The sequence below is a fragment of the Branchiostoma lanceolatum genome, chromosome 14, assembly GCF_035083965.1.
Source record: "Branchiostoma lanceolatum isolate klBraLanc5 chromosome 14, klBraLanc5.hap2, whole genome shotgun sequence".
Classification (NCBI taxonomy): domain Eukaryota; kingdom Metazoa; phylum Chordata; class Leptocardii; order Amphioxiformes; family Branchiostomatidae; genus Branchiostoma; species Branchiostoma lanceolatum.
Window position 1 is genome coordinate 10,451,883 of NC_089735.1, and position 20,853 is coordinate 10,472,735.

General features: G+C 39.7%; 1 protein-coding gene across 1 annotated transcript; it reads left to right on the forward strand.

Annotated features, from left to right (window-relative positions):
* The first annotated feature begins 6,385 nt into the window (after positions 1-6,385).
* Positions 6,386-14,008, forward strand: LOC136448713 (prolactin-releasing peptide receptor-like). The gene is made up of 6 exons (XM_066448349.1): positions 6,386-6,652; positions 7,363-7,974; positions 11,860-12,093; positions 12,523-12,729; positions 13,508-13,728; positions 13,858-14,008. The coding sequence occupies exons 2-6, from the start codon at positions 7,429-7,431 to the stop codon at positions 14,006-14,008; spliced, it is 1,359 nt and encodes a 452-aa protein (XP_066304446.1). The 5' UTR covers positions 6,386-6,652; positions 7,363-7,428.
* The last annotated feature ends 6,845 nt before the right edge of the window (positions 14,009-20,853 follow it).

Consider the following 20,853-nt stretch of genomic DNA (forward strand, 5'->3'; position numbering starts at 1 on the left):
TTCATGGGGAAGTTCCAGGCAATTCTAGATATGACATTTACATGTAAAGTCCTTCACCTTCTGAAAATTGGATAGGAAATGTGCAGGGCAAGAAAAAATCAATATCACCCGAAAATTTAAATCAAGTAAACTTCCAACTATGCCAAGAGTTTCCTGCATTAGTTATGTCTACTGGGTACGCGGGGAACGGTGCTCTGGAAGGCTGTGTATGTTATTAGATATTCTTAACAGGGAAAAGGTGGCGCTGCACTCAAGCTGTTTAACTTAATTTACAAAAACTAGAACCAAACATACGCTGAATGATATATGAATGAAGACCTTTATTGCACATTTATATATATAATGCATAGTATATAGATAGTGCCATAATGCGCCTACACCCCCCTCCTTACGCCACAAGTTGTCAAATGTAGACATTGCACTAGTTAAATACAAGATTTAAGTTGATTTTGGTTAAATTCAGGATTTAAGGTGTTTTTAAGACAAAGTGGCACCTCTGACGAATGCCTTGGGCCGTGAGAAGAGTTTAGTGCTGGATGTGACCCTTAGTATCCCCTAACACGACATAATCAGATATATGTATGCTACGGTAACATTTGCACCGGTGCCTCTAGCCTAGGGGTGTACTCTTGGCCGGGCTCCTAAGACAGGAATTTGTCCCGGTGGACTACTGGACACCGAAAGGGTATCTCGCGGCGCCTACTAGTATTTGTTACCGGGTCCCGCGGTGATTTTAACTCCGTGTTACAAACTTTCAGCGCCCGGCCGTTCCTAAAAATAGTCTAGCAGTCGCAGTGTGTCCAACGGGGCCACATAGGGGTCACGCCCGAAAGTGAAAAAAAAACAGCCCTGGAACTGCCAGCTGTACATCCTTTAAATCCCTATACATTTTTCATGCAGATGTTAATGATCAAATGTTAACCCACCCCGTTTAAACCAACGTTTTATTTCACCAGAGCATCGTTATTGTTTCTTTTATTTAAAAATATTACAATGAATAGAAAGTGAACAGAAACCAATAGTTGGATTATCTAAAGGTCAACATATTCAATTCAATTTAATAAAATGAAACCTTTCTGTGTATCTACACAAAGCAAAATGGTAAAGTAGTGTAGTAAAGTATATCTAAAATGATTGATACAAGTGCCCCCTTACTTTGACCATAATAACGTAATAGGAGTCCGTAGCAACATGAAAAGGTTAGCTGTTGCTTCAAGTTTCACTAACCCCGCTGCAAAGCCCGTGTGAACGCGCTCCTTGACATTTTGCCAAGAGACGGTCTGGAAGTGTAAGATTTTCCAAACTCACTTGGGAAATTAGACTCCTCTCTTGTGGATCTATATCTGACACCTGGGTCGGGAAGTCAACGACTTCACGCTAAAGCACTTCTCACAAAGCATACGTACTGAATGAATAAAAAGACTCTTTTTACACAACCAAGAGATTTATTCAACCGACGTTTCGGTGACCATCTGTCACCTTCTTCAAGGCAATTCTGACTGGTTCACATAGCAATGTAGTGACTTACCAACCTGATAAAACAATTCACGGATACGTACTGAATATTCTGACTAAACCACCAGCATCTCTTTTACCAGCCGGGATCCTATACACTTGATTGCGAATACATCTAAATCATCAGAAATGGTAGCATCCTAATCCTGTTAACTTATTCATATGTGCTAACGTAACATGGACCAATCGTTATCAGACTGACAGCTGTCTATTGCCATGATGTTAAAGGCTATGGTGACATGTAATAATGACATAGAATCCTCAACTTGCTTCTGGGCTGATTTTTACAGTGATAATGAACTCTGAGCTAGTGGTACTACTAATTTTTCCAATTCAATTACCTGGCTTAGATTAGTTCTCAGTGTAAGGGACACAGTCAGTCTCTGACGAGACGTTTTGTAACACAGGTTAATAATGTATCTGCTGAATAATGGCCGAAAAAATTGCAGTGTCTTTGCTGGCATATCTATTGCACGAAGACTGTGCATCAAGATTTCAGCCCACTTGTAGGAAACAGAAAGTACACATATCTCTAGATGCATGTCATATTTTCATTTCTGAACTTATATCAGTTATTCTATGTTACAGCTACTTGAGTGAAGCGAGGTGTGATATTGGAAGCGGCTCAACTCAGACGAACTTCCAATAGACTTGGCACACTTACAACTTTTAAGACGTTCCGTTGCTCTGATTAAGTCTGTGGGGAATTAGTTCACTCGCTTCACTCCAGCAGTTTTAAAAGAGAATCTGTTATGAGGTCAAAAATGAAAAAAAAATTGGAAAATGACCTATAGTCCATAGAGATATATATTATGATCATACATGTATAAAGGTTTCAGCTTCTTACTTCAAACTACCACTGTGACAGTAATGTAAATGCTACTTTAACACCGAACAATACACGGGGTGCATAGGTTAACTTTGCAAATAACCCATGTGCATGTACCTGACAATTAAGTTGACAGCAAAACCGATCCTGAACAATTCCCAAAGAACTCTAAGACTCTTGCTTTCAATGGCGGATACATTCGTAACGCCACATGAGATTGGTCTAGATTCCCCAGGTTCCCGCTGGGCCTGTTACGTCTTCACAAGATGATGATGTGATTAGTTTGATACCATTGAAGTGCAGTGAGACTATGGATTATCACGTTAAAGGTCACAGCATGTTCAGTCAGGGTTGAAACTTACAGGAAACACAACATGGAAATGAGATCATTACGTGCTCTTTACCAGGAAATTGACTCCAAAAGAATTTATTCATGGACCAGAGGCACTGATCATGACTTTCACGGAGATTACGGTTACGGCTTTTGCTTATTGTTCAGACTTGCGCGTGGTGGCCGTATCTGTCTGCGCAAGCGCACTAGGCTGCGTCGTGTCCGCCATGTTTTTTGTTTCTTTCAAGTTTATCTGGGTGAATATATGAGTACATCAGAGGTCTAGAATGTGATCCGGTCTTCCAGGTACTCTTGAATGAAACATTATACACAGAAACTTTACTCATAGAAACAAATAATAAGTGAAATTTGAAAGCATTGCTGTCAATACAGTCCATTCTTGAAAGCCGTTCTCCTGATATGCTGTCTTGAAATTGGATTTCGCACATGTCTAACATTTTACGCTAGTTATTTGTGCTGCTCATTGGCGTTAAAACGTCGTTTTGGGGTGTAACGTTAGATAATAAGATATGTCAATCACGCTAAGAATTTTCCTGTAAGTCCTAATTACCAACAACCTAAAATGAGTCGGTATACATATAATGTGAGTAGGCCCCTACATCAGAAATATAGATACAATCTTGTTCGCAGATGAAAACTACAAATAAAGTGCTTTTTGGCAACCTATGAGCTCTCAATAGACCAATTTAGCATTACTGGAAGTATCACTCTAATCTGGTAATGACAAATATTGGCAGCAGTCGTGCTAATGATCCAATTGCTAAGATGTATCTAATCTGTTAAGGGGCTCGTAAACATCTATCAACTCAAGTAATATCCTCTGATACAACTGTTATCCAACAGGGAAGGCTTCACCTTATTTGCCCCTAATATTCATGTAAGTGTTCACTTAAAAACGTAATTCTCGTGTATTGCAAAGTCACCACTAATGCGTGTAGAAAGCATACGATGTGAAATTGTATCTCTCAGCTTGCCATTGACAGGAACTGGTGGACTGCCACCTAGGATTCTACACTCAAAACTTTGTCAAAATGCCTCTGAAAATGTAACACAGATTGTTAAGAACGCCAAAGGTTGCACGTAGGTATGTATATTGTCTTGTCATATTTCAGATATCTGAGATACTTTGTGTGCAAGATACACGCTGCTCTCATCTAGACAACGTGTGCCATACGTCGTAGGCCTGCATTCTAAGTAGCCCATAGCTACCATATGCATATTGTGGCGACTCTACATCATCACTCCAAATGGAGCAAAAAGATATGCTTCATGTGCAGCACTTATGTAGCTGCCGGAAAATATGCAGCACTGATGCCCATTGTCACATCTTCTAGGGTTTCAAGTCCATTTGCAAGAGCTGCATTGGCTTATTCTTATAAGCATCGCCGTGAAAGACAAAGCCTTGCACACGGCATGACAGGTAACTGAAACCACCGGAGGCTATCACCTTTTAGATCGTGTACCATCTGTGTCATAAAGATAAGGGGCGTAATGTTCATTTAACTCTCAAGGAGGAAGTCATGCTCCACCTCTTATGGCACTGTAGAGAAAAACAAACTTTAGTAAATGTATTTTATTATTATACACTATATTGTGGGGTCGTGTGGCGTAACGGCAGGGTGTTCCGCCCAAAAGCAAGCGGTCCCGGGTTCGAATCCTCTGTTGTGTCACCTTGCGAAAGGCGCTTTATACAAATTTCCTCACTCCACCAAGGTGTAGAAATCGGTATATTGTACGTGGCACTGTTGAAAAAAGTTATAAAAAAGCTTGGGTGCAATGCCACGCACGTCGCCCTTCTTTTCCAGTGGGCGAATGTTAAAAAAAACTACTGTAAATGCATTTAAGTTCGCGAGGTTTTAATTTTGTGCTTAGGGGAAAATTGAGTGTTTGCGGTGGTTTCAAGTCCGCGGCAGCGCTATAGTCACATACCACCACAATATTGGAGAAAAATGTTCACGGTGGTTTTAAGCGTGAAACGGTCGCCGCGAAAATCACATAAAACCACCGCGAACATTTCTTCATCTACAGTATTATACACGCTTTTTCAAAGTACTCATTTGCTTGAATTATCGGTGTAAAATTTAAGGTCTCCCCTATAATGACAAAAGTGGCGTACTTGGCGCAACCATTGAAACTCTCATTAGTAGTTTACAGGTACATGTATTTCATTTCAGTGCATTTTGAATCTACTTTTACAAAATGGATCATATTCAATCAATGATTACATAGGGTGTTCAAATCCTAGTTTGGTTCCCCAGCGTTCTCCATCTAGTAGAAAGGGGTGCTTAGTACTTGTAAGAAGTTAAACTGATCAATGATCTTGGTCAAATTATAAGTTATTCACACTATGGTGATTCATGTACAGACATATTAATTTCGGTAACTGGGAAAATGTGTCAAAGCAAGCGGATTTCTGATACATTTCAAAAGTTACTGCCTTGTATTATTCGTTATTTTCTTGGAAATGAAGGTAAATTTGATTAACATTTATGACAACATTTCTCGTGTTATGTTAGCTGAGATTGAAGTAATTCAAATCGTGTTATAGATCTGTAATTATTGGCATTAATTGCATTTTGTAAGTAAAAATAGATGCAATGAATTTTCATCTGAAATCTGACATGTAGACTGAAGAAAATTGCATTTTTTCACTTATGTTAATCAAATTCAATTATGAAATTATGTTTGGGGATACGATCGAAGAGGTCCAAAAGCGTTAAACTTTGAGGAATGTCTGTGAGTACTAGGTAATTTTCGTGTTTGGCAGCAATCCACATTGAGCTGATTCGTGACATGTTTACCAAGTATGCTGGCCGCGTAGTGTAAGATAGACTGAGGATTACAAAGTTAAAGCCGATAGCCAGAGAACCCTTGGAACATGTCTGTAGTGTTTAACTAAGGTTTTATCAATCATAAAGTGTACGGCCTATTTCCATTGGATGTAGACCGTCCGATTTGCATGACCTATGATTTCATAAATAGAATATGATTTATGATGTGAAATTATGATTTGGAAAAATACGCCTCTTTCTGAATGAAATTTGAACTACTGTATGAATGTTGGTCTCTGTACGGTCAATGAGAAGTCGTCAGCTCAGTGAAAAGCATTTACTGTGAATCACTACTTAGGATTAGTTTCCTGCAAACAAATCCACACGGGACCTGCAAACATTGCTGTTTAGATAAGATAATCACTTGCTGTATAAGAAAGTTCAGACGTTGTTTTTCATGATGCATTATATCTTTTGTAGCCCTGGTAGGTGTGAGTCTCTACGATAGTTCTGCCTTTTTCCATGATACCTCATTCAAATATCACAGCCATTATGTAGGCTATTCTTGTGTAAGAATTACCTGCCTTCCTATGTCTTGTTGATGCGACTATATATTTTTCCTTTTCTGCAGAATGGTCGTCTGGTGATGCCAGCCTACAGCAGACGTAATACATTCACAACATGGGCCTGGAAGACCGAGATAGTTACACGGGCATCAATTTCGTTGAAAAATAATACTCGACACGCCGATGTCTACTAGCCAGCATTTTGACGGGGCCTATGCAAAACATAAAATGTAGCTGTCATTCAACAGGCCACCTTCTTGATGATTGGCTAACGTTGGTTGATAGGCGTGGCTTCATCGTTCCCTTTTCCTAAGGACCGTGACTGACGAAACCACAGGAACGGCCGCAGGAATCTGAAGCGTTCGGCAGTTATCTTTCTAACCATTTTGTACGAATCCCACCTTGGACGTTTTTTTGCAAAGAGGCATGGGTCTTCAAAAGACATGTTAAGTTCCAAGTAGAAACTACTTGCAGAAGCAATGATTTCTGCTACCGACGTTGGATTTAGATGCACTCTGGAAAAAGTAGTCACTGGAGACGCAGAACGAAGTGCATAAAAGGCGCCATGGCAAAAGAAAGATCGAGGCCGGGAGAAGACGAGTTTGACGCCAATATTCAGGTAACATTCTGAACTTGTCTCAAAAAGCAATAGAACGAATTGAATCATTTGATAGGAATTATGTGATGTAGAAAGAAAAATACAAGAGATCTATAGAAACATGTACACATTCAGTACGTTTGTCTGTGCGTTTTTGTCAAAATGTGCTTGACGTGATTCGATCTTTTTGGGCCTTGCGGCTTACATAAAGGCTTGTTTTCACTCCATTGAAGCGAAATGTCAATTATTTCATTGACGCACATCCTGAAATCACGGGGATGTGCTATGTGTATTACAATCTGTCTGGGACGTATCGGTTTGCTCCGTTACATAAATTGGATCGCTTTCTTGTATGCACACATCTGACATGCGAAGCTTATTCAACCCGAGAGGTTTAGAAGCTTTCCGGAGAAAGGAAGTTGGCTTGGCGTGTTATATGCACCGTAACGCCCGTGCTATACCGCCGTCGACGTACTTTCATTGATTATTTTAGTCAAGCCCAGCTAATGTTTCTGAAAGGTTAGCACATTATATAAAGAGCTGGAGGTGAAAGCTACATAAAACCTCCTTCTGACAGTTCCGGCAAAAATTTCGAGACATGCGAACACTCGTTAGTAATACGTAGACCACCAACGTACATTCAAGCCACACGGCTAACGCTTCTTAAGTATCATCCACTCCATCAAGAAAGCAAGGTGAAAGCTACACGTAACCCTCTTCTGTCATTATAGGAAGAGTTCTAGACATGCGAACACTCTTCATGTGGAGACGGTGAGAGAAAAAACAACAACGACAACATGGATGTCCGTTTGGAGGAACTATTGCAGAACAGTTCTCTACTCGACAAGCTGAACTTCACGGACCTTCTCTACCACCAGTACTTCGATCTTGCTGAGTACGTGCTGTCTACGAGATCCCAAATCGCCATTGTCGTAGTGTACTCCGTGGCCATCCTTCTCTCTCTTATAGGAAACATCTTGGTCGTCATGGTCATGGCTAAGAACTTGAGCAAAGGGACTAAGCTGAGGACTTTCCTCATCAATCTAGCCGTGGCGGACTTGGTGATGGCCGTCTTCTGCATGCCGTTTACCTTCACAGACGTGATGCTGCAACAGTGGCTGTTTGGAAGCGTCATGTGTCCGCTGGTTCGATTCTTCCAAGTCCTGTCCGTGTCTGTCAGTATCTTCACTTTGGTAGCGATCGGAGTGGACAGGTACCAGGCCGTGATGTACCCCTTGAGGATGCGGATGAGCAAATCTCGGGCCAAACAAGTCGTGGCAATCATCTGGATCATGTCGTTCGCTCTGGCCGCCGTTCAGCTTGCAGTTTGCCGGGTGTATCAGGTTAGTAATTCCATGCACTACAGACATGAGTTATATGTCATGGATAGCTTTTAATCAAGTTAAAAGTATTGTAGTATCATCTGGAAATGATCGACATATATTTTCTCTAACCAGGTAAGGAAATTCAATCTGACATATCCTCAAATACCTTTTTCACCACGCTGATTTAGTTACAATATAGTTATGTTCATCAAGCCACAGAAAAGGCTACAGAAAGGTTGACAAAACGTCGACAGATTCCTTTAGCTGTGTACCAAAGAACCCAGTGAATATCTAAATACATTGGAAGTTGCCGTGCTATGCTTCCACTGTTGAAACAGCTGGCCAGTCAAGAGCATTATGTGTTAAGCGAAGAACATGTTGGTTATTTTTTGTAGGGTAGGCGTTTATTTCCAACTTGACGGGAAAGGATAAAGACCCAAAAGTCTAGTCTTCATCGCTGAATAGATATACGTGGTATCGTACGCACACATTTCAGTCCCTATATGAGTCCTTATCATCATAGAAACACGAAAAATACAGTTGCCAGTCTTTACGACTTGATATGGGCCAAAATATTTAGCTTTCTTCAGTTTCCCACGATCCTTATTATGTTTTACGAAAAAATGCAGCACATTAGTATTTCGTTGATGGCTTGGAAGAAATCATATCCACGGGTGGGGCTGCTCCTGTTATAAACATATGTAACGTAAGTACACGTGAAAATTCAATTCTGTTCTGGGGATGGATAGTTGGCAGGTCAAGCCAATAGGCCAGCTAGGTCCTCTCACTGACAGATCATTCGATCACTTCTGCCACTATTCTAGATCTTTAACGCTGAGTGATGCCTCGGTCACAATTTGAAAAGGGGCCCTGCACTAGGTTAGGGGCTGTTTTATTCACTTTCGGGGCCCGAGATGATTTTAATTCTCACTTAAAATCAATCCTGGGACCCAGTAACAGATAGGCGCCGTGAGCTTGTCGTGAGAACACCAAGAGGTACCCTTCTGGTCTCCGGCAGTTGCTAGTCCACCAGGACAAATTTGTGGCTTCGGGGCTCAGCTTGGGCTACACTGTCTATGAGCACCGATGCAAAACTGACAGAAGTATAAGGTGGTTTATGCCTGTCGTCGACTCCAGAAACATCCGTTGCCGTATAAATAAGACGGTCGTGACATTTTGAGGACAAGAAATTGCTGATTTTATGGCATTTACAGTTTTCTGGCTTTGTAAAGAAACATGAAAGAAGCGTTTGCTTTGTAACTCCCCCCCTATATTTTTTGGGCTGCAACATCGATTACCGTAGCATAATGCCTCCTACGTTATTTGCTTGACCCAGTGTAAGAAAGCTACCCAATTTCTAAATGTCCTTACGTACGTGAACTAACTCCAAAAAGATGCAGCCAAAAATGTAAATCCCTTTACAGAATAAGAAGCCAAAATTGCAGTGTTTTGCAATGTCCGTTAACGGTAACGAAAGTTTCGCTTGTCGCGTAAAATACATGCGTCGAACTTATGACAAATAAGCCCTCTCAAATGGAGACATTCTCCCACCAAATTAGATATGTGTGCCACTAAATAAGCTGATATTTTCTTAAACCAAAAAAATCTTTACTTAACACAGCTTACCGAGAATATGAATATATGCAAGACATGTGTCAGTCATTTTATGTAAAAATCACGATTCATTTATGTATTTTTTCCGGATGGTGTGTGGTTACTTTTCTATTTCCGTCCGCTTTTGCCGCAATGGTGTCGTATGTCTGATATCCAACGTTGTCCGGATATGCTCCTTGGCATGCGACCAGAGGACGGCAGGATGCACGTTCTAGTCGTATGGATGTTTGCTGGCATTTTCGATAGCGTAAAGATAATACAGACTTGTAGATGATTGCTTGGTAGAAATCTCGATTTTTAATGAGAAATCAGTTTCTTTCAAATGTTAGTCCTTGTTGTTGTAAGCTTTGAAATGTAAGTCTGTTGATACGATAACCATATGTTTAATATTGACCAACGGAGGATATATGTATATAGCGATACCCTCATTTTACCAAAAGGAACGTGGCTGTTTTCATAACATAGGAATTGACTTCTTTTAAGCAATAAGTCTCCGTTCCAAACCACACCGGGAAGCTTTTTCAATTACGTGAAGTGCTCAGATAGCTACCGGTCTCAGATTGCTTGCAAATATCTGATTGCTGTTGTGTGGGCCGCAGTAGGACGTTATCTTCCATCTACGCACAGTGTTCTGATAGCCACAGGGTTCTGAGTACTTTCGAAGATGCGATTCATGTTCTGTTTTGTCAGCCATATGCAATTGGTGCTACTGAAATGTAATTACTGCGGAGGTAATAAGTTGATTTGTCAGCACCGCAGGATTACGGTGCGCTTGGAGGTGTTTGTGGCAGGGGGGATTGCTATTGTATTTTCATATTTATACTTAATGTGTCCAAACCAACAAGATGTGTCTGGAGTATTTATCATAATTCCCCACGTGAATTCCATAATTCATAATCCTCACCATTTAAACAAAAAGAAATGATAACATTTCTTCATTAATCATGTCATTTGAGATTTTAAATCCATAAGAGAATATGGGGCCAAATCTTTTCACAAAAAGTTTTCAAATTACCAAACAAACTACGACTTGCAATTTCTAGAGACGCAAACAACAGAAGTTCTGATGAAAGTCGCTAGGAGACACCAATGTCTTCTTTGTATGACGGCACCAACACTGGGGAAATGGCACGAAAGGAAATATGCAGTTTTTTTTACAAAATGTTTTTTTTTACTTGAAAATAGGAGTAAAATGTGACTATAATAATAATATTTTGACTCATTAACACAAAATTATTTCATTCTCGACACCACAACTTCCAAAAATCCAAATCAATATCTTGACGTCATCCTTGTAACAAATCGCTGAAGCTGTGTTCAAGAAGAAAGTTGAAGGGATTCTCTCTTCTTGTCCACTCCGGTGGTCACGAAATTGCGAGGATTAGCGGGAGGCATAGCTGCAACCTTTGAGCATTTACTTAAAGGAAGTCAAGATGGCGTGAAAAAAAGGTTCAATTCAAGTCAATCTATCAAGCGGTAAATTGGATGAATTAGTGGATCAGGCGAAGCGTGATTCCTCACAACAATTCGTCTCGATCGTGATTAATTTTCTTTATGCGGTTGAAATCTATGGTTACCTAATAGTATGTTCCATATTTCACTGGGATACAACTCATTTACAAGCACGCACACAGACACACACACACACACACACACACTGAAATTTCTCATTACATTATTTAATTTACTATGACATTCTAGCGGACGCTTGATAATTGTTTACTTTCCTAATTTGAGTTATTGCTGTTTAACCACAAACAACGTTACAAACAAATGCCACCAAAAACGTAACCGTTTTGGCAATATCATCACCATCATATACTAGTCATCATCAGAAAACATTGGATACATACATTTCCTTACTCGATTGCAAAAAGGCGATTGGCTTTTTTTCATCGGGGTAGGTCATTAAAGCTGGCGTCGAATGGCCGATTGGCGAGGCCAGCAGACATGGGATCGGGAAGTCACGGGTTCGATTCCTGCTTCGATTACTGCTTATGATAGCATCACTCACCTAAAGCCTCGTTTTGGTGCATGACCCAGAGCTGACCCCAGGAAATTCAAAATGGCCGGAAAGAGGTTTGGAAAGAGGTCTATTCCTGGCTAGAAAATTCAATTCATACGACTTTCTTCACTCTATTCAGGTGTAGAAATGGGTATCAAATTTGGTTGGCAAGGGCAAAAGGCGAGACGGGGACGTGCTTCATGCGCTAGATACACTTAAGCCTTCGCACTATAAAACTCTGGGACTATCTTTACGTTATGACAGACTACTTTTTCCTTGCATAGGTGCAAAGTGGTGGGACGTGGTACCAGAGGTGTGAAGAGATCCTGTGGCCTGGGCACAACTACCGCATCGGTTACACCATCGTACTCACCTGCGTGACGTACGTCCTCCCGCTGTCCATCCTGGCCGTGACGTACTACAAGATCGGCGTCAAGCTATGGGGAAGACACTCGCCATCCTCCATATACAGCCTCGAAGACATCAGTGAGCGCAAGCACGAGCGATGCAAACGGAAGGTATGTAGTATATTAGGGACCTTTAGACACAGAAGTATGGGAGGCAAATATCATTTGCTGTATCATGTACGTCGATGACGGTTAGACGTCCAGGTAATAAGATATGCGAAATAGCAGTTACTCACTGATACGCAACTGAATATGGTTTTAGAAATTTTACCACCATGATACAAGCAGATCTATATTTATGTCGACGGTAAGCATGGGATGTTGTAGCAGCTGACTGAATAATTCCAAAAACTTTCAACCGTGCCCATCGAGCTTCATTAGACGTTGGACCCGTTTTCCTGACGCGCACTGATCTTCGGGATGCGTGACGTCAGGATTGGGTCAAAGGTGACCGAAAGTGGATACCTGCCGTCGTCCCCGCTAAACTTGGCTTTCTGAGCCCTAATGTAACCCTGCAATATATGTTTTTTTTTCCATCAGGTAAAAATGATCATCATCTTGGTGGGCCTGTTCGCCGTGTGTTGGCTGCCCATTCACATCTTCAGTATCGTGCTGGACTTCTGCCCTGACGTCATCCTCAGCAGCCGTCAGACGGTGATGGTGTTCTTCTTCTGCTCCCATTGGCTGGCCATGTCCCACAGCTTCGTCAACCCAATCATCTACGGCTTCCTGAACGACTCCTTCAGGGTGGGTGCATTTATTTTGTATGCTTCTCACGTAGACTATATAGTCTGGTGGTCAGTGATCCTGTCTCTGGGCCAGGAGGTAAGCACCTAGGCAGCCAAGACTGCTCACGGTACAATGAACCTGTCATACGATATATATCGTTTGTCTTTTCTATCAAGATCATTGGAAGACTCAGTAAGCTATAGCTAAATTGGATTCACATTACTGCCACCCCCACATGCCTACTCTCGCAAAACAGGATATACATGTCAATACGATTTGTTGAAGCCGTCCTGAATCTGTCAATTATTATAGAGATATAGCATCTGCCTCGACAAAGGTTTCACACAGGAAAACAAGTGAAAATATTTTATCATTCTTGGACAGTCTGTTTTTTATCAACTAAGTTCTAGCATTTGGTCAAAATGGTATTCCTGCGATATGTAAAGTTTGAAGTGAGAACCTCAGTTATTTTGCTTTCTCAGACATGTCTTTTCGAAATTTCGTAATCATTTATAGAAAATTTCTTCTTCTTCAAATACTTCAAATGTGCCAATGATTAAACTGCTTAGTATCTCGTCTTAGAATGAACCTTAAGACGAATGCCATGAGAACCCTGTTGTTTCACTTCCTCAGACAGTTTTTTTCGGAAATTCATAGAGACAATCTGCCTTATTTATTCTTTGAAGGGTCTTTGAATGCTTGCAATGCACCAGGGATTAACCTTCTCAGCATCTCGTCTTAGAATTTGCTTACAGATGAATGCCATCTTGAGAACCCTGTTGTTTCGCTTCCTCAGACAGATCTTAAATGGCTGTGCCTTCGCCATCTCTCGCGGGCTCGCTGGCTGCGCACGTCATCGACGAAGACGAGCTCCAACTCTGGATTTGGGCGGAACGTCACCATCCACTGGTCGGGGAACAACGTCACCATTACCCGGGGAACACGGATTAGGTTCACCAACAAGCGGCAGACAACAACAACATCAGACGAACAATCCATGGAAGAGGGCGACAAAGGGTAAGTCAATAGACTGCTTGCCACTGTTTTAAAATGAAATCTCTTCCGTGTGTGTATGGTACACAGTTTTATCTAGCAGAAGAGAAAGTGACTTCTAGAATTTATCTCCTTTTTTTACATTCTTTTTAGTGCTGGCGTCAGCTGCGTACTCAAAATCCCCCAGACCGACTGTGAAGGCGAGGAGCCACCTGGTGGAACATCCGGTCATGGTGCACAGCCAATGCTCAGCCATGAGGTTTCTGTCCATCAGGACGGAGGGGCCTGTGGAACTTCAGTATGAGACCGCAGTTTAGACAAGATGGAGGATCACTTGGAACGTCAGTGTGAGACCACAGTTTAAAGATGGCGGAGTCTGTAAAAATGCTTCAGTATGGGACTGCAATTTAATCTATCTTAGAAATTGATAAGTGGTTCACGGTACGACTTTTTTGGCTGAAAAACTCGAGCTGTGTCGAGCGGCACTACACCATTACAAAAGTAAGTCAGGATAGGTAACAGCTAAGGAGGAGGGAGAAAATAATTTATAATCTTCTTCAGCAATATACTTGAATATGGGTCAATGCTGATCGACCGTCTACGTATAGAGTTAGGAGAAATAGATTAGCCAATGAAATCGACTCAGAAACAGAGGCTTTTAAAGTTGTTGTAGATAAAAGTTGGAAAAACAATAAACACAGGTAAATGCACATAAGACGATCAAAGTTCCATCATCGCTTTCACTGCAAAAAAACTTAGATAAGTTTGATTGTAGTGTTAAAAACACATACAAAGAACTTTTGACTTTCAGTTAAGTGTTATTCGATACTTGAATCATCTTAAATGGTCTTTCATATTTCAGATTAAGTCGACACAACCTAACAGCTAACATAAGCTAGCCAAGAGCTTTTCTGGCACCCGTATAATGCAAACGTAAAATGTAAAGTTATCTAGATTCCATCTGGACGTACATTAATGGTATCAATTAATGGACGTACATACGTTCATGACCCCAGCTGCTAGTTCCATTATTTGTCTTGAAACAAACCTCATACCCGTTGGATTTTTTTCCCACGCCGTGGAGAAGTCAGATAACCCTTTTCTTCAGCGGAATGTTTACCTTTTTGACAGACTATCAAAGTCTAGTACTACAAAGACACATCTTTATCGTCTTCAAATATACTGTAAATGATATGTACATTGTGGTAATGATTTCAAGACAAGCAGTTATTGGGACGAAAGGGTAATATTGATTACTGTTTTAGGAAGGGAGTCATTTACTATTTCCGTGAAATGGAAACCCAATAACCAAATCATTTGATGTTTTATCTTTTTATAGACGTTGACGCACAAAAATGCAAAAAAAGATCATCCAAATGTTTGATGTCTTGTAACAAAAAGTGTAAGCATGACATTGTTTTAATTGGTGAAATTAATAAATATTGACGTTATCAAATTTTCATGTGTTTTCATGAACATAAATTCGGTATGATTTGTTTTAAAAAAGACAAGATACATAAACGTCGTGGGCAAGATAACAAAAAAATATTTTCAAATCATTCTTGATTTGAAATAAGAAATTTTCTATTCTTGTAAATAGACACTATATAACGTGGGCTGTTTGAGCCAAAATTACTATGAGTAATGGAACGTATCATCGCACAATCTGTTCAAAATGGTCTTAATATTTACATTGACGTGAGTTGTGGATTTTAACATTAACAGTGAGTCGAAATGTGAAGTTAAAAACTTAAGAAAACAAACTTGATATGACTTTGTAGGTTGTACTATACTCAAGAACAAATATAATGTATTTTGCTACTTGATGTTGCAATTGAATGTGAAGGGCTTGCAATGTTGCTATACATACGTCAAACTGACTTAGATAAAATCATTCTGCATTGTCATTGAAAAATTGAATATGTTTTTAAAGTGAAACATGTGTGAACTGTGTATGTATTAATTCGTACTATGTGCAGGTAATTGGTGGTGCGTGAAGAAAAGAAAATGAGCGTACTTTCGCTAGAATTACTCAAGAACAGATTCGTTTTGTGCAGTTTAGTAAAGATATTAGCTTGGTTTAGATGATAATCTGTAGTTTGTGAACTGAATTTGGTAATGACACTAAGGTTATCCCGGACTACATGTTGTCAATCAGGGTTAAACCTTCACGTTTATAAAAGTTTATGTACTATATGTATAAGGTCAATCATTTTGAACAATGTACGTTGTGACACATATTTGACTGGTCGATTGATCAACTCTTAACGATCTTGCGGCCGAACGAGTTGCTTGTAATTCCAATCATTATCGATAGATGGGGTATGTTATCTGATACGTGCTTGAGTTGAAGTCAGGTCTTTGGCAGTGTTGATATGATATATGTAGTATAATTTGCCAATGCATCAGCATTAAGGAAAACATTTATCTGGATAAGTGTAATAAACTTCTTTCTCGGTAAACGTTTCTTTTGATTGAGTTATGAATTTATCGTTTATGATGTATACTTGGAAAACATGCAGTGTATAGTTCTAAGCGATAAATATTAATATTTAAGAACGTTATGTACAGAACATAGAAACGTAAGAAAAATTCAAAAGCTCTTCGGCTTATCCTACTTACCAGCACACTGGCGGATAATATTTATCTATTCATCAAGAACATTTCAGTTAGACAGCAGGACATAGACATTTACATCAACACACACAAGCACATACCTCCATTTCAAAAGGGTGAAGCTAGGGGGTAAGAACAAAATCGTTTCTTATAATTACTGAATTGACTGTATTGGTAGCGGAAATTTAATGCCATGAAATTTCGCCGACGGCGAAATCAATAGTAATCATGGAAACATAAACACAACACCCACCCACACTTACTTAATACATACATGCATACATACATGCATGCCCGCACACACACACACACACACACACACACACACACACAGACACACACACAGACACACACGCACACACGTACACGCACAAATTCATTCACCTTCTCACACACAGAAACACACACGCACGCACACAACCCTCTCATCACACACACACATAGTTTTTACACACACACACACACGAACACACACACACACACACAAACAAAGTCGTGCAAAGATACACAGACTCACACACTCTCAACATTATATAACTACATGATTTAAATAGAATGCAACTTGAAACTTAAGGAAAGAATCTCAAGGATAAGAGTTTAAGTCATCATTTCTATCTTAGGAGTAAACAAAAGTATACCTAAGTTCTAAGCCAGTAATGATGCATTCGAAGGATGTAAGCTTGATTTTGAAACATTATGTATGTCCTCGGTAGGGGTCTCTTTTGAATTACCACAAGAAACATACAGTTAGGCAGTCTTTTTGTCCGCGGTCTTCGAGCTGTATACCCTCTAGCCTGTATATTTTGCTTAGACCGCTAGGGAGGCTCTACGCAGGAAAGTAGGTGCCAAAGGCTACTTGTGTAAGCTTCATTAATTGCCCAGACACTTCAACAAAAAGCACATATGGCTTGTTAGCATAAGATGAAGTGCAGAAGCACACAACAGGTCCCAAATTGGTGGCATTCAACTAATAATCTACAGTAATCATAACTTTTGGTTGATTATTTCGTTGATAGTTTAATTAATTGGTTGGTTGTTTGGTGGTTCGAAAACTAAAATTAGTCTATTTTTGTCAATATCAATATCCATCATGGACCATAGCTTACACTTCGTTTCCAAATATAGAAATACAAAAGTGCGACCCGTATACATTGCACACGGCGTGTCAATGATCATGTAAAATCTAACAGAAAGATACAGGATCGCCCCAGTTATTCAAGAAACCTGCTATCCATGTTGTGTTTGTCAACATCTACAGTAAACATGGTCACCAGTTTTACCCAGATCTGTAAGCTGTGTTCCCTTGGTAAAGTAGACTCCATCCCAGCTTGGACCTGGCTGTAATGAAAACAACGGCCCAGTCAGAGATCTGCTGAATTGTCTTTCAGGAAGCTGAGGCAAAATGTATTGGCGCGTATGTTAGCTTGAGCGCTGATAAGCGGGGCTGCCTGGGCTCTGGCAACAGTCTTGATTCCACGGAAATGTTTGACAAAAACGTTCATGCAATTCTAGAACCATCCACTGACCCAAACTTATGTCACTTATTTCCGAACATAAGAGCTATCTACCACCCAAAAATCGTAACCATAGTATATCTAGAACACAAGATACCAAAATCGAATATTGTGTCGACAGATGGGGTATGTTATCTGATACGTGCTTGAGTTGAAGTTATGTCTTTGGCCGTGTTGATATGATATATGTAGTATAATTTGCCAATGCATCAGGATTGATATTTATTGATACGCATTGACGTGAATTGTGGATTTTAACGTGAACAGTGAGTCGAAAATTGAAGTTAAAATCTTAAGAAAACAAACTTTATATGACTTTGTAAGTTAAACAATACTCAAGAACAAATACAATGTATTTTGCTACTTAATGTTGTAATTGAATGTGAAGGGCTTGCAATGTTGCTATACATACGTCAAACTGACTTAGATAAAATCATTCTGCATTGTCATTGAAATATTGAATATGTTTTTAAAGTGAAACATGTGTGAACTGTGTATGTATCAATTCGTACTATGTGCAGGTAATTAGTAGTGCGTGAAGAAAAGAAAATGAGCATACTTCGTTAGAATCACTCAAGAACAGATGCGTTATGTACAGATTAGTAAAGATATTGACTTGGTTTAGATGATAATCTGTAGTTTGTGAACTGAATTTGGACGTAATGACACTAAGGTTATCCCGGACTACATGTTGTACATCGGGGTCAATAACCTTTACAATATAAGTTTATGTATAAGGTCAATCATTTTGAACAATGTACTTTGTGACACATATTTGACTAGTCGATTGAGTTGCTTGTAATTCCAATCATAATCGACAGATGGGGTATGTTATCTGATACGTGCTTGAGTTGAAGTCATGTCTTTGGCCGTGTTGATATGATATATGTAGTATAATTTGCCAATGCATCAGGATTGATATTTATCTGGATAAGTGTAATAAACTTCTTTCTCGGTAAACGTTTCTATTGATTGCGTTATGACTTTATCGTTTATGATGTATACTTGGAAAACATGCAGTGTATAGTTCTAAGCGATAAATGTTAATATTTAAGAACGTTACGTACAGAACATAGAAACGTAAGAAAAATTCAAGAGCTCTTCGGCTTATCCTACTTACCAGCTCACCGGCGGATAATATTTTCATATTCATCAAGAACATTTCAGTTAGACAGCAGGACATAGACACTTACCTCAACACACACAAGCACATACCTCCATTTCAAAAGGGTGAAGCTAGGGGGTAAGAACAAAATCGTTTCTTAAAATTACTGAATTGACTGTATTGGTAGCGGAAATTTAATGCCATGAAATTTCGCCGACGGCGAAATTAATAATTATCATGGAAACATAAACACAACACCCACCCACACTTACTTAATACATACATAAATACATAAATGCATGCCCGCACACACACACACACACACACACACACACACACACACACATACAGACGCTGCTGAAAAAAATATAATCTACATGCCAGTTCATGGCGGTAGGTAGTGGCATATCTAAAATCACCTGGAAAGTCAAGCACTGAGAGCATGTACTGGGCTGTAACTCCAGCAGCTTAAGGGTGAAACATAAAAACCGCCCTGATGTTCTGGACTATGAGTTCGCCCAGTTATTGATACGCCTCATTTGTCAACTTCAAATAAATTCATACAAAATAGCATGTGACAGGCCCATAAAAGACCACCCGGTATACGTAAAAGGAGTCGACAGAGTGAAGTAGAGTTAACGAGTGGGCAGTCTGACGAATAAGGTCAGCTAACTCATTGTAACAATCACCGATTAAGCGACAGCAATTATAGTGGAGAGACTTGTGAAAAACAAATCAAAAGAGTGACATTTCAACTAGAAACTTGTTTAGTAATCATAGTTGCTTCCTCAAAACTTTGCTTAGAAATTGCCTTCCTACTATTTTGAGCTATTTCCGAAGTATTAAGAAGCAGATATTAAACGAAGATACCCACATGATGCAATGCAATTTGAGAGACATCGACATATGATCACTGTCTTCCTTTTCTTAATGTTCAAAGATTACATCAATAATCTAGCCGTCGAGACCTTATCCAAGTGATGTAGTATTTGACCGTACTCAGGACAAGAACTTGGTAAGTTGAGGCACGTTCCACATATAAAAAGACAGTCTTTGACTCGCAAGTACCACAATGCATCTACCAGAATAACATTGATGATTGACATGTTTTTTTTACATTTCTCTGTCGTGCTTTGCAACAGTGTCAGTGAGATGCTCAAATGCCATCTTTACATGACACTGTTAACAATGGCAACAGTAATTGCATATTCATATATCGCTCTGTAGGCGACATAGGCTTCAACCCACGCACCCAAGGGCATGTATGCTCTCTCTCAGGAGTTACGTATACGCAAAAGGATTATTCTAGAAAGTATATTTCCAGCAGTGCTGAGTTTACTTGTTAAGGAGAATTCACAACTGCTATTACATTTACTTTGGAAATTGAATGAGTGATATAATATTTTAAAGAGACCCTTTGGGGATAACAATGGATTTGATCTCGTCAAGATTTATCTCTCTTACGACAATAATAGGTTTATTGCACAGCAATTATATAAGATACTGCGTATGAACATATCTTTGCACTTAACTGCTGTAACAGTTCTAAGAAACTGGAATGAAACTACTCAAGAAGACAATGTGGGGTAGGATGAAACTTGAGTTAAGGCTTTTGTTGAATTTCTAACTTCTAATTTCTAGTTTCTTTTGCAGTTCCCTGCATATACGAAGCAATGATTATCACATGACAATATATCATTGAGCTTGATCCTTCTCTCCATTGAGATCAAGTATAGTATGACATATAACGACAGATGTGAATATGATATATCATGCACTTAATGATAGCCCTTGGGCCACACTGTGTGTTGAACTTCCATACTCTTTCTGATAGTGCTGAATGATATTGCATTGAAAGTGTGTCATTTTAAACGTCTTTGGCATGATCCGGCCGGGTACCAAACGTTGCCCGTT

Excerpts from the sequence above, each read along its gene's own strand:
- LOC136448713 (XM_066448349.1), top strand. The coding sequence starts at position 7,429 with ATGGATGTCCGTTTGGAGGAACTATTGCAGAACAGTTCTCTACTCGAC. Across the intron at positions 12,730-13,507 it reads TCCTGAACGACTCCTTCAGG|ACAGATCTTAAATGGCTGTG; the intron begins GTGGGTGCATTT and ends TCGCTTCCTCAG. Across the intron at positions 13,729-13,857 it reads ATGGAAGAGGGCGACAAAGG|TGCTGGCGTCAGCTGCGTAC; the intron begins GTAAGTCAATAG and ends CATTCTTTTTAG.